Source organism: Diabrotica virgifera, chromosome 1 (genome assembly GCF_917563875.1).
Source record: "Diabrotica virgifera virgifera chromosome 1, PGI_DIABVI_V3a".
In the NCBI taxonomy this organism is placed as follows: Eukaryota; Metazoa; Arthropoda; class Insecta; order Coleoptera; family Chrysomelidae; genus Diabrotica; species Diabrotica virgifera.
This window is the reverse complement of record NC_065443.1, coordinates 122,051,830-122,066,770: the sequence shown is the minus strand read 5'-3', so window position 1 is coordinate 122,066,770 and position 14,941 is coordinate 122,051,830. Positions and strand designations below refer to the sequence as shown.

The window sequence follows — 14,941 nt, the reverse complement described above, 5'->3', positions numbered from 1 at the left end:
TTTTATAAATAAACGTTAAAATGTATAGAAACTTACGTAATAGAAAATAGCTATTGTACAGGGCGTCAATAAGTTACATTTCATGAATGAAATACCATGACGTCACTTTTACTTTTCCTCCCTAGGGAGGAAAAGTACAACTTTGCTCCCTACAATCAGGTCCGGAAAAGTATACTTTCGGTAGAGGTAGGTGGAAATAGTTATTTTCCTAACTAGTGCGGAAAGTAATACTTTCACGCACGAGACTGCCGTTGACCCGAACGACGCGATAGCGGAGTTTGGGCAAGCAGTCGAGTGCGGGGAAGACACTTTCCGCATGAGTTAGGAACAATATTTTTTCTAGGGCCGTACATCTGAAAAGAAAAGCCACAAAAAATAGAGTTATATCAATTTTTATTTAGAAGTGAAAATGCACAAATTAATTCTTGACAAGGTTGTCAAAACCAAACTTTCAATAGATATAATTAATGGGTTACCACGACGACGATATTGGTTTCCATGACGACGATTCAAAACCATTGTAATTGTCTACTGATCTGACTTTTAAATATTATGTCAAAATAATTTTATTTCATCGAATTATCGCGCTAATTTCATTAAAACATGAACACAATAAGATAAATTTGAAATAAATTAGTAAATAATATCTAAATATTAGTTTATTGCATGTATTATAATATATTATAATCCCATATTACAAGGTATTTTACTTTCCCGCACGCCGTGCCGGAAAATTTACTTTCACGCACGCCGTGCGGGAAAGTGCAACTTTCGGAAACGAAATGCTTGCGTCAAAGTGGCTCTTTTAGCACGGCCGTAGAAAAATAACTATTACCTAAAACGATTATTTTGTTCAAAAGCTGTGCCTTAAAAATATTTGTTTTGGTTTGTTTCGTTATTTTTTTTTCTTGATGGTTGTTCTCCCTATTGTCTTGTATAATTTAATCACTTTATCTATCTTTTTATTGTTCTTTTCTTCTTATTTGCCAATTTCAATTGTCTTTCCTAATTATTCAAGCGTTTTCACCTGCTTAATTTCCTTTCCTTCATTATTGACTTTTATATGCACTCTTTCTTTTGCTATGACCATCACTTCTGATTTTTCCTTGTTCGTGATCTTTCCCAAATTGTGTAGAGCTTTGTTCCATATCGTTACACCTCTTTTGATCTCTTCTTCGGTCGATGCTAGGAATGCTACATTATCTGTAAATATGCAATCTGATATCTCTATAAAGTCGTGACTTAGTTTTTTTGTTTCTTTTTTAATGTCATCCATAAACGTAATAAATAATAAAGGACTTAAAATTCCTCCCTGTTTTACATCCTCTCTCGTTTTGAACTCTTCTGATATGATCTCTCATTTTATCTTCTTCTTCTTTTGGTGCCTATTCGTTTTGAATATTGGCGATCATTCTGGTTATATTTTATCTGGTCTTAGGGATTCCTGTAGTGTTGGTTCTATTACAGGTCTCAGTTTCTTTTCTAATATTTATTCGTATATTTTCGTAACTTTGCTAAGCACCTCTAACTTTATTGCAATTCTTATCAATTACTTACTTAACACTTGTTCATCTTTCCATGCTATATTGAGTAATTCGAGTAATTTTTTTTGCTTTTTCACCCATACTTTTAATCATTTCTAGCGTACTTTTGTCATGCCTAGGTGCTTTTTTATTTTTTAGTTTTCCTATTGCATGCAAAATTTCTTCATATGACATATTACATTGTAATGTATTCTGTATTTATTTTTTATTATTGTCTCTTCTTCTGTCAGTAGGTCCTCGTTCTCGTTAATTTTTGACGTCATTCCTTTGTTTTCCATAGTTTTTGGTTGCCCCCGCTGTCGGCTTCTTAGAAGCATGGACGTAAAATATTGTGACACATGAACAAGACTAAACTCGTTGTTATAATTATCAAAACGTTATAATAGTTATTTATGTACCAAGTCAGTAAAGTGACTCTTTATCGAACGAGTCTTGATATTACGAGAAGCGCGAGCGTAGCGAGCAAAGCGAGTAACAGACTAGTTCGATAAAGAGTCTTTACTGACGTGGTGCATACAAAATTTTATCGCCAACATAATTTGATTGGAAATCAACTTGGAATTTGAATTCCGATGATTCGCACCTTAAAGATGAGTACGTAAGAGCTCTCTAATTATTTAAAAATAATATAAAATTTATAAAATAAATTGAATAAAAGTCTGTCGTTTATTTAACTTCTTTAAAACCTTATTTTAACACTTCACATTTTTTTAAATTTGATTATCTTCATTATTTCATAAAAATTAATCATCTTTAATTTTAATAATCCCTGAATGAAAAACTGGAAAATGAAGTACCTACCTACTGAAAGCTTGACAGCTTGGATAATGCCAAAATATATTTTATCTAAAATTTCACTTTCTACAATAATTTGATATTGGTTTTACCACTTACTTGCAATTTACAATTTAAGAACTTTTTAAATTTTAGACGTCATAATAATTTCGTGACAGTGATGACAGATAACTTTTGCAAGATGGCCGCTTTCGATTTTTAATCGATAGTTATCAATATTGAATAATTGCTAAATCGGTAAAGTTTTAATTTATTTTATATGAATATATTTACAAACTACTACAGAATTTCACTTTTTGACATATATTTAATTGATAATAACTCAAATTGTGTACAATATTTTTAAGGCTATGGGTACATAATTCGCAAATATTTTACGGCTATCCCTACTTTTTCTGTCTTTACACGGCAAATTACGTGTAGTAAAATTCACACTGGTATGGATATGTAAACATTACTAGAATGTTATTCTACTTGAAAATGTCTTGATTAACTTAAAGAGATGGGGCTTTTGAATGTTCTTGGATAACTGTTATTTTTGTATAATTGCAAATTATTAATTCAGTTAATGTGATAATTTTTTCACTAACTATGTATTCAGTGATTGTAATAATTTATTTGTACAACAAAAACTAATACTCAATCGAGAAAAGAGGAAAAGTGTTAAAGTGATTTTTTAATAATACAGTAAAACAATTGGGGTGAAGTCGTTTCGGATAACAAGAATTTCGGTTAAAAATAACATTGTATTTTGTATTTTTCTTGTATCAAATAACATAGTATTGGCAAGATATAGCTGCAAAACATTATTGTCAAAGGAAAACACAAAAGAAAATAGAAAATTTCTTAAAAAAAACACTGTTAAAGATGTTATTTTCCTTAATTTTATTGCTTTTTTGAAATTTACTTTTTATTGATGAAATTATTGAAAATGTCAGCCATTTCGGATAAACGATGTTTCGATTAAACAGGTTTCGGTTAACGGAGGTTATTTTGGAACGCTTACAATTTTGAACATCGTTAACAACAAAATACTGGGATCGCAGAATATATTATCCTGATGTATTCTCTGCTTGGTCCTTCCACAAATAATACACAATAAATAACTTTTTATTAAGTTCACGTCTTAAATTATAGTGTATTTATCAAATACACTATATATCAATAGTATTTAATCAACAACTCAAAATATTCCCGATGCCATGTCAAATATTTAAAATTGTCACTGATTGTCAGTATCTGATTGACAATATGCTGACAATATTCTATTCGGCTGAGTGCGTTGTAAGCTTGTAAGACAAAGATAGATTTGGAAAATATTACCAGGATATTGTGTTCATTTTTTTCGAATCCTGAAAAAACCAATAAATATTTTTGAAAAATTTAAACGCAGAATGAAAGAATAAATTATTACCGAGGGCCGAAAGTCCCTTAGAATAAATAAAAAGTTTATTTTGAATCAGATATTTGAAATTAAAAATCACACTTAATTTTCTCTTAGTTTGTCACCCCTGTAACTTATTAAAATAAAGATTATAGAAGTTCTCAGGGACTTTTGGCCATCGCTAATAACGTAATCTTTCATTCTGCATTTAAATTTTTCAAAATAGTCCAAGTAATAAAGCTTAAAATAGGACAAAACCTCGCAATTTTTACAGAATAGATCGATTTGCTTGAAAATTTGGGAATAAGTAGTAGATAGTCTAAGGATCAAAATATATATGATGCCGAAAGGCGCTTTTACCATGGGGGTGGTTGCCACCCCACTTCGGGGGTTTAAATTTGTTATTATATTTTGACAACAAAAGTTGTTATTTTTTGATAAAATTAATAATTTCCGACTTATTCGCTATCGAAAGTGTTAGTTTTAAATCGAAAAAATCAATGTTTTAAATCAGTTTTCTGCTAATAACTCAAAAAGTTTTCGTTTTATCGCAACAACTTTGCTTAACAAAAATGTACCTTTTCAAAAAATAAACAAAACCGTTTTTTTATTTTCTTTAAGACCAATACTAATCAAGCTGTATTTTATTTTATGTTAGCTCTTCTTCGTCAAATGCTAAAAATCGTAGTTTCAAAGTCAAAAGACGGGAAAACTATGCATTTTTCGAGGATAACTTGTTCAAACTAATTTAAAGTATTTACAAATATCTATCTCCAGAAATAAAAAAAGTCTCTAGCTCAAAATTTAAGTGACTTATAATGAAAAGAATCTCAGTCTCTATTTTTTCAGTGAAAAAGCGATCGGAAGCAACTCCCTAATCACCACCCTATTTGGTCTTCTTTATTTATGTATTATTAATAGGTTTTAGAAGTTTGACTGGCTTATAATGATTAGTTTTAAAAAAAATGGAGTTAAAAGCGAATAACGAATTTTTGTAGTTTGGTAGAAAATGCTCTTTTGTTCAAATAGAAAGATTAGCATCAGAGATACGAAATAATGTTAAAATATGAGATTGTAGCTTATTTAATTCCTAAGAACTTGGTTTGCAAACATTTTTTCTACGTCAAAAATTGAGTGAGCTATTGACAATTAAAACTTGTAATAACATGCAAAAACTACTTTTACCAACCCTTTCAAAGTAACCAGTTTTTGCGACTGAGGACTTTAAAAGGGTTTAGTATCAATAGCCTTATAGATCTTGTAAACAACTACAAATACTATATAACTACTATATAACTACTACATATAACTACTATACTTTCTAAGATAAAAAATAAAAAAGTTACAATTAAAAAATCAGTATATTGTTTTGAAAAAAAAGGAGAAATCAAATTGGAAGCACATAAATGTAAGTTAGCGGTGTTTTTAGTCATTGTTTTGACAAGTTTGACTGGCATAGAATGATTAGTTTTTAAAAAACTGGAGTTAAAAGCGAATAACAAACTTTTGTAGTTTGTTAAAAGATGCAGTTTTCTTCAGAATAGAAAGATTAGCATCAGATATACTAAAAAATGTTTAAATAAGAAATTGTAGGTTATTTATTTCCCAAGAACTTGGTAAAAATTTTTTTCTATGGTAAAAATTGAGTGAATAGTAAATGAGGATATATCGAAAAACATTGATTTTGTCGATATACATAAAACTAACACTTTCGATAGCGAATAAATCGAAAAGTATTAATTTTACCAAAAAAAATGTGTAGAAGATTTTTTGCTTATAATGAATGTTTTTATCAAGTTTTGCGGTCAAAATATAATAAAAAATTTCCACCCCGAGATGGGGTGAAAACCACCCTCATGGTAGAAGCGCCTTTCAGCATCATATAAATTTTGATCCTTGGACTATCCACTACATATTCTCAAATTTTCAAGCAAATCGATCCATTCTGTAAAAATTGCGAGGTGAAAAGCTTCGGTTCCTGAACTAAGAATACTTATTAGTTTTCCCAGGATTCGAAAAAAATGATTCCCCATTTGAATAGCATTGCAGCCGAAAATACGTACCATCCTCTTAATAATTAAATTAAAGTAAATAAATTTTATGTTCACTCAAATTCTCGCCATTCGATTACTGCCATCGACCACTTACATTCAATCTGGATTAATTTGATTAATCGCGGCAGGTAAAGTAAAATTCTTCTTTCAGTAAAATAAAGTGTTACTTTACTGCCGCAAATGAGGGCAAATGAGTACAATAATGAATGACCTTAGTGACGGTTTTTGATAAATATTATTACTTACTTACTTAAATATTATACACATTTTTATAATCTGGTCACATAATTTCAGTCACTTATACAATCATAAACTGTACCAAAGAAAATTTTGTTTGGTACATATTATAATTCGAAGTCTGTGGTTGGTTTCATTTTTTTTTTAGTAAAAATGATTCATGCAATACTTAAGATTCATTTAACGCAATTTATTGATTCGAGGACATAGATATCAACTTCCTAGAAATAATACAGTATTTTTGTAAATACTGGTACCAGTATATTAAATCGGTGTCACATTTTTACTGTAGTTATAGATATTGATCATTTTTGCGTATACACAAAAATAAACAAGGTTAAAGAAGAGGGACAGATAATGTAGAAATTGTTTTGTTTTAATTGTTTAAGAAAAGAAAAAGCTTAATATTATAAAAGTAGTTAGCCATGTATACAAATCTTTGTATGGCTACATCAAAAGAACCATCAGCTTTTATCCATTTAACCAACGTATGCTAAATCTTCAAAAAAGAAGGAACTTTTTCGTTAAATATTTTACATTAAATTCAACAAAACTAGTAGTATTAACTGCTATGCAAACTTGACATTACTTAAATTCAACAAAGTTACTATTTATGAGAATATTATGAAACAAATCTAAAAATTATTATTCTGTTTGTGGACCAGGGCATTCAGTACTAAGAACACCAGAAAATCGATTTTTAAATACAACACCTAGAGAGTTACAACTTTTTGTATTGTATTCAGGATGATGTCAGGAAAAAAGTCTACTATAGAAATATGGGGGAAATGCATAATTGCATTTTGCAGTGCATAAAATGCACCAAAAGTGTATAAATATGTAAAAATACCCATATTAAAGGCCAGATCTTGTTACTCGGGGGTTTTTGGAGTCGCTGGATATGAATACCCCATCAAAACCGACCCCCAGGAGCACCTGGTGCCCAGTGCTACTCCTAAGGTACGTCATCTTCTGGAGTTTCGAAGGTTTTCGGCCTTAAATGCATGCACATATTACTAGGCGGTTTTGGGGTCTCTGAATACAAATGTGGCATTAGAACCTGTTACAGTTACAAAGCCTCTATAAAAATATATCCGTTCCCACCTCTATACATCGTGTAGTTTTTGTAAAAAGTGGCAAGTTCGTTATTTTGAAAGACTAATCTACACTAATATCTAATTTTTTGTCTTCATTTTTCTGTTGTGGCAAGCAGTGGTTTGTGAGAAGATCCACTGCACAAGAATTTTGGTTTTGGATTCTGGATTTTGGTTTTGGAGTTTTGGATTTTGGAATTTGGTCTTATGGTTTTTGGTTCTGGTTTTTGTTGGCTTTTCTGCATAGTATTCTCCGTATCTGGAAACTTTCCGTTTCCTCATAGTAAATAGGTTTACTTTAGATGCTGCGATTTTCTCCATCCATCATTCTCATCATAAATGATCTGTGGTTAGACGTCTCCTTCTATCGTACGTGAATTTATGGGTCACGTACTATTGAACTTTGTCTCTACCACGGTGTGGAGATTGCTGATGTGAATATCAGCCAACTAAAGTCTTCAGGAAGACTTTATCCAGGATTTTCTATCGCTGCTGGTCAATAAGCGGTAAAATATTTACCTCAAATATTCTTGTGTGTTATTTTTGGGTTTATTTAAATTTCAATGAACAGTACAAACATAAAAATTGATAGGCTATTCTATTTTTAAACCAACAAATGTTACTAGGACTTTTTATTTTCAATTATTTACCAACTATATGTATCACATTGTAACATTGTATATTTTCTTTTGTAAATTGTACTATATTTATGAAAACTGTAATAAATAATTTAGTAAAATTCGTTTATGCTTATTACATTATCTCTTTCGAGTTTTTTGTTCAAAGGGTAGTTGGTTTAGGATGAAACAACATAAATTTTATATTAGGAGAGTTTAGTTAATCTATATATTTGTTAATTTGCTGAAGAGTAAGACTGGCGCCCTCCATTTTAGTTTGTTCAGCATAGGCGTAACCAGGGGGGGTTTTGGGGGTTGTAACCCCCCCATTGGGATGTACTTTGAGCTCTATACGCTTAACACCATAGCCCTCGGAGACCTTCCAGTAGTTGTAACCCCCCCCCCCTTCAGGTAGTTGTAACCCCCCCTTAGGATCATCCTGGTTACGCCTATGTTGTTCAGGATCTCTGTCTGGTTTTATTTGTCTAATTTCTGTTTTATTTTTCCAACTCTCCTTCTTTCACGCCCAAATTCTTTCAGAAAGAAATCTGTTTTCATTTTATTCCTTTTTCTGGCTCTCGAATCCCACCTTCTTTTTAGTGCCCTGTTTTTCAAGCTTACTCAGCCGGTGCTCTATTCTTTTCTTCTTCCTCCTTTCTTCCCTATTCTACACTTTCTTTTCTTTATTTCAAATTGCATACTAATAATTTCGACAATCTTTCCTTTCCAAAGACGAGTTTAGTGTAGCAAACCGACCCCCAGACCACCTGGTGCCCAAGGTCACTGCTAAGGCATGTTATCTCCTGGAGTTCGGAGGGTCATTGGGCACCAGGTGCATCGGGGGGTCGGTTCTGATCGTATTTAGTCTTGTTGAGCGACCCCGAAAAACTCCTTAGTAATTTGTCTGCATCAATTTAGTGCTGAAAACACTCAAAACTTCAGAAGACGTTCTTTAGCAGTGAACCTGGGCACCAGGTGGTCCGGTGGTCGGTTTTGAGAGTTTTCAGCGACCCCATAAACACCCCAAGTAACAAAATCTGGCCCTTAATATACCCATTTTAATATGTTTATGCAATTTTTGATGCATTTAATGCACTTTAAAATACAACTATGCTTTTCCACCCATTTTTCTACAGTAGACTTTTTTCCTGAGATCATCCTGAACACAATGCAAAAAGTTTCTAGGTGCTGTATTTAAAAATCGATTTATTTTGCGCCAAATGCTCTGGTCTATTGTCTTTGTCGATTATTCCTAATCAATCTGAGAGTTGTTGGCGTGACCTAATTAGACTGAAAACGATTGAAAAAGTGATATAACCAACTTACGTTGCATCTTGTTATGTTCATCTTTTATGCTATATATTTCTGGTCTTTTTTGTCCTCTAATGTCTTAATCTTACTCCAAAAGAATCTACTATCATTTTTTGTAACCTTACCTTCATTTAAACTGTTCCCAAATTGTTTCCATGATCCTCGTTTTGGATCCTTCGTTTGCACGAATATTTTCCATACTTCATTTTTTTAGCACTGATAGCTACTTTGACTGGGTTTGTCCACAATCTGTTTTTTGGTTTTTCATTATTTTCTTAACTTGACAGGACTCTTGATTTGTATATTATATTTTTTCCATTTTTCATCTAGTAAGCCATCTTTTTAATGTTTTCGTGTTTCTGTAGTGTCTTATTTATTTTATTTTGTTAGATATCCCTAATTTAGTCTCTAATGAGATGGGCAGATGATATTAAGAAGCACGTTGGCTCTAGATGGATGACTGTAGCGACAGACAGAGAATAATGGAAAAGTATTGGGGAAGCCTATGTCCAAAGATGGACCGAAGAAGGCTAATTTATATTTAGATTCGTTATGTTTATATTGCTATACTACATGTATAGGTATTCTCTAATTATTCGATATCTGGTGTTTCTAGTATTTTTACTATTTCTACTCTACGTTAAGTGCTGTATGTGTGTTAAGTTATGCTTCATTTATTACTTTTACTCCTTTTATCTTCGTTTCTAGCTATAATTTATTCAAAAAGTTTAATTTTTAATTTTCTATCTAGGATCATTCCCCTTTACTTTATGTCCTGTCGAAGTTCCGCAAATCATAGCTGGTCTCAAGGTAGTTTTGTAGAATGTTCCTTTCAGTTTCATTGGAATCTTTCTTTCACATAACACACCCATCCACTTCATCCATCCCGACCTAATTGTACTGCATACATCTCCATTTATTTCCCCATTATTCTATAATACCGATCCCATGCACTTAGAAATATAACTTTTTGCAATCACTTTACCATTCAAAGGTATTCTTTAAAAGAACATTTCGAATACTTCTACTAAGTTTTAAACTTACATTGTCTTACTAAGTTTTAAACCTTTTTCTTAAGAGCTTTTCTCCAATTCTTCATTTTATTTTGTTCCATTTAGTATTTTCTATTCACACTACATCATAAGCATACAATCAGCACCAGGGAATGTGAAACGAAGACGATAATCTACCACAGACAATCGAAATAACACCGAATAATAATACTTCAATCATCCATGATAGCTATCGTTCACCCTAGCCTAGCTCAGTATCCCAAGGTGTGTGTTCGTCTTGTCCTAATCTAAAATATTAAATATGAACTATAAAAATTCAGAATGGAAGCAAACAAAACAATATTTTAACCAATCATATTTATTGTTCAATAAAGGTATAATAAAAATATGACTTATTAAATGCATTAACAAATATATTCAAATTCTTGACAAAAACTAACAATTTCTGGATTATACTTGTGGCTTATCGGTTCGATGGTAACTTCTTGATGTCTAATGGTACTGCTGTTGGTTCTACAACGGACTCTGGGGTTGTAGGTGTTCAGGGCCACCAGGCCTACAGGTGTTGGTTGGTTGCAGTCTAGATGAAATTCATTGTTGCAGTCTAGATGATTTTGTCCTCGTTGTTGTATCGCCGGCGATTTGAGGATGCTTGAAGCTCCTGGAGGAAGGAAAGTGGTTTTCCCAAAAACTAGAAGATAAAATATATATCAAACATCAAAAAGTAAAAACCAAGTTAAAACAAATACAAAAGGTATTTACTACTGCAATATTAAAAAAAAATAAAATAATTATTAAAAAATAAAATAGCAAAGCTGTGACGTTTGTAACGTTACAAATGTAAACCATGTAGTTTGCCTGATCCAACACTAATGAGAATAAAAAACGACTAATCACTTGGTCCTGATCCAATGCTACGTTCACACGCAATTTATCAGTTCCTCCCACACCTGTCTTAATTGTTACTCCCTTATACATATCTCTCGCAATTTTTATATAAGTACTGTCAGGAATTCCTTCCTGTCTTGTTGGTCGCTTACCTCAAAACCTCACGAGGATCATATGTTTTCTCAAGACCAACAATACCAATTTGATTTACAATAAAAATAACGGAACGAAATGTACTAAATTTGAAGTTACATAACTGACCTCTTCAACGAGTACTGAAGGTACACAAACTTTAACTCACCAATTTATTTCACTATGCACGCAGGCGAAAAAAGGAACACTATCTTCATATTTCAAAATGCATGATCAGATATTGGTCAAAATAAATATAACGGGTGTTAAAACACAGGATAGTAAATATGGAATTTAGTAAAAGACATGGTGACTGTATGACCAGCTAATGTTACAGCTTCTTCGTGTGATTATGTTATTTTCATTACAAGTTGAAATAAAAAAATAATTAGTCTTTCTATTGTTTCAGTGACCTTAGCCTCTTCCATGAGCTCCAACAGCCATACAGGGCAAATTGGAATTGGCACAATCCCGTCGTGAATCCAAGACGCGCGATCGAAGAGGAACTAGCATCTGCAGAAGACGACAGCGATGAACGCGAACCTCTAGCCAAAGACTACAAAGATCCACCTGCTGCCAGTTCGGAGCAAAAACCTGTCTTGGTGCCTAAACCAAAGCCCAATCTGAAATCGATACCCGAAAAGCCTGAAATTTCTGATTTACCTGAGAATCCAGAAAGACCTTTAACTGAGCTTCTTCCGGGTGGTGTGGTGGATGTTAATTCCGATGGTTTTGGAGGTCCTTTCAATCCTTTTGGGCCAGAGTTTGACTTTTCTTCGTCTTTTGGAGTTGGAAACTCGAAGCCTTTCGGAATTGGAGATTTGTTTAATTCGTTCCAGGGCAGTCAGTGGTGGAAGGGGTAAGTAATTTTAAATTATATATTTTTGTTTATTATTTATATATGTTTTTCGTGAAAAATTCTGTTTTTCTTATCTATAAATGGCGTCTAGTTTGATTAGAGTAATTTTAATGTGATGTACACTTAATATATTGTTATGTTTTATCGTTTTATTTATAATATGTTGTATACCGGGTCGTGCATCGTCAAACGGGCCATAGGAAGCTCAATGAGAAATTCTAAATTGTTGAATTCCTGCTTCCCTTAACTGTCAAAACTAGTGAGAAACTATTTGTAGAGAAATGAAATCTCTATTAAAATCAAATATTAGATTTGCTCTTTGTATTAAATACATTCTGAAATTTTGCAAAAATATAATACATTTGCCAGAGTATTATTTAGTCCTGTCGCCAGGGGTGGGGGGCAACGGCCTTCTTTATTCAGATGGACTTACCCAAGTTTTTTTTTATGTATTTTGACCCGTAGAACACGAATTTTTTGGGTAACGGTTGATCCGGATGTCGATAAGATTGTTATAAACAAAGAACTTAGGGAATTATATAACAGCGATATTTCGAAAAACAAAATATTTTTTGGTCGTTCTAAGCAAAAATTGTTCTTACAAGTTTTTCCGTAGGATGCATAGTTTCGAGATAAACTCGGTTGAACTTTCAAAAAGTCGAAAAATTACAATTTTTGAACTCGAGTAACTTTTGACTAAAAAACAAAATAGAAATTCTGCTTACCGCATTTAAAAGTTCAAGTCAAATTATACCGGTTTTGAAAATTTGCATTGCTACAAATTAATTTTCTTATTGTCAAACAAAGCTATAACCAAATAGGGTTTCCCGTGCCCAATGCATGCGTTTTAACGCAGGCTACGTAGAAATTGTGTTTGTAGACTCGCCTACTCGTTCTATTTTAAATGAAAAATGCATTGAAAACATCACTCAAGTACTATGTGTTTATAGCTTTGTTTAACAATAAAAAAATTAATTTTTAGGAATGTAAATAATCAAAACCGATAGAATTTGACTTGAACTTTCAAATTCGGTAAACAGAATTTCTATTTTATTTTTTAATCAAAAGTTATTCGGGTTCAAAAATTGCAATTTTTCGATTTTTTGAAAGTTCAACAGCGTTTATCTCGAAAACTATGCATCCTACGAAAACACTTGTAAGAACATTTTTTGCTTAGAAAGAACCAAAAAATACAGAAAAATGTTTTGTTTTGCGAAAAACCGCTGTTATGTAATTCCTCAAGTTCTTTGTTTATAACAATCTTATCGACACCCGGTTCAACTGTTACCCAAAAATTCGTGTTCTACTGGTCAAAATACATAAAAAACTTGGGTGAGTCCATCTGAATAAAGGAGGCCGTTGTACCCCCTTGGCGATAGGACTAATTAGTCCAATCGTGAGAGATTTGACCTCTAAAGCTGACTTTTGCTCAGCATTTTGGGACCTCAAAAAAGATGAAAAGAGAGTTTTCCACTTCTACCCTCTGGCTTCCCCTTAAAAGCCTCATAAATATCGTAAAAAATGGCAAAAATTGCACAATTTTTATTTATTTAACAGCTTTATTAAAATTGACTTAATTGGCGACAAAATTGGATACAAAAGCTGCTCTTTTCACCTTTAAAATGCATTTTGATTTTTGTCGATAGGACACTTTAATCAAAATACAGTAGAATCCCGATTATCCGTGCTCCTCGGGACCGAAGGGTGACACGGATAATTGAAAAGCACGGATAATCCGAACATGTATTTCTTATGTATAATACATATGTACGTATACACATACATATGTACCTACGATAAAAAATAACAGAAAAAAATAAATCTTTCATGAGTCTCACTTTCGTCACATAGTGTTTCCGTCAAGTGATTTACGATGATTTTGATAAAACCTCAAAAACGCAACTTGAGTAATAGAAAATCATAGCTTGGATAATCCGCAGCACGGATAATCCGCACCCGGATAATCGGGGTTCTACTGTATAATCTGAAACAACTCATAGTAGTGAAAGCCACTGCGCATCCGCTAGGAAAAATATTCTGATTCGGATTTTTTGCACAATCGTACTCAAAAAGGACCCCTTTTAACAAATTTGCATATTGCCAAGTCCAAAAGTGGGCCAAAATTTTTTTTTGTTTTTTTCCTAAAATTATTTTTTTTTGCATGGAACAAAGTTGTCTTAGGTTTTTTGGATCATTCCAAACAGAAAAGGTCTTTAGTAACTTTTCTCTAAAGTTGATAGTTTTTGACATATAAGCGATTAAAAATTTAAAAATTGCGAAATCGGCCATTTTTAAACCTCAATAACTATGTGAAAAACTGAAAATTTCAATGTTGCCTAGGTAGAGATAAATTCTTTAAGCATCGATTGATGAAATCCCGAAAAGTTTTTGCAATACAATATCGAAAACCCCTTTGTTTTTAATTGCTAATCAAGCGGGCGCGACACTATTTTCAACCGTTGCATGTACATAATGTAATCCGAAAACATTTAAGTTTTAAAAAAATTGTTTAAAAATTTTTTGATCCATTTTTGGCCCTGGCAACAAGCAAATTGGTTAATAGGGAACTTTTTCAAGCAAGATGGTTAAAAAAAAAAATGAATCAGAATATTTTTCCGCACATATTATATTTAATACGCATATTACATACAATGTTATATACCCTATTCCACGAACATACGCCTGTTTTGGATTACTTCGACAACGAATATTTTACTGTGCAAAATAAGAAGAACGAAAGTAAATTGCAAATTACATTGTTGTTTATTGGAATAATTATTAGCGCCATTTACTTTCGTACTTCTTATGTTGCACAGTAAAATATTCGTTGTCGAAGTAATCCAAAACAGGCATATGTTCGTGGAATGGCCCATACATGCAACGCAACGGTTGAACATTTAGTGTAGCAGCGGCTTGAGTAGCAATTAAAAACAAAGGGGTTTTCGATATTGTATTGCAAACAACTCTTCGGGATTTCATCAGTCCATGTTTAAAGACTATCTGTCTACCTTAG

At 32.4% G+C, this 14,941-nt stretch overlaps 1 protein-coding gene across 1 annotated transcript in view; it reads left to right on the top strand.

Moving 5' to 3' along the window:
- LOC114324355 (transforming growth factor-beta-induced protein ig-h3) overlaps positions 1 to 14,941 on the top strand; it is a 157,688-nt gene that overhangs the window by 22,249 nt on the left and 120,498 nt on the right. The window contains exon 2 of the mRNA XM_028272159.2: positions 11,479 to 11,928. Within this exon, the coding sequence (XP_028127960.1) occupies positions 11,479 to 11,928 (450 nt within the window). The remainder of the gene's footprint in view (positions 1 to 11,478; positions 11,929 to 14,941) is intronic.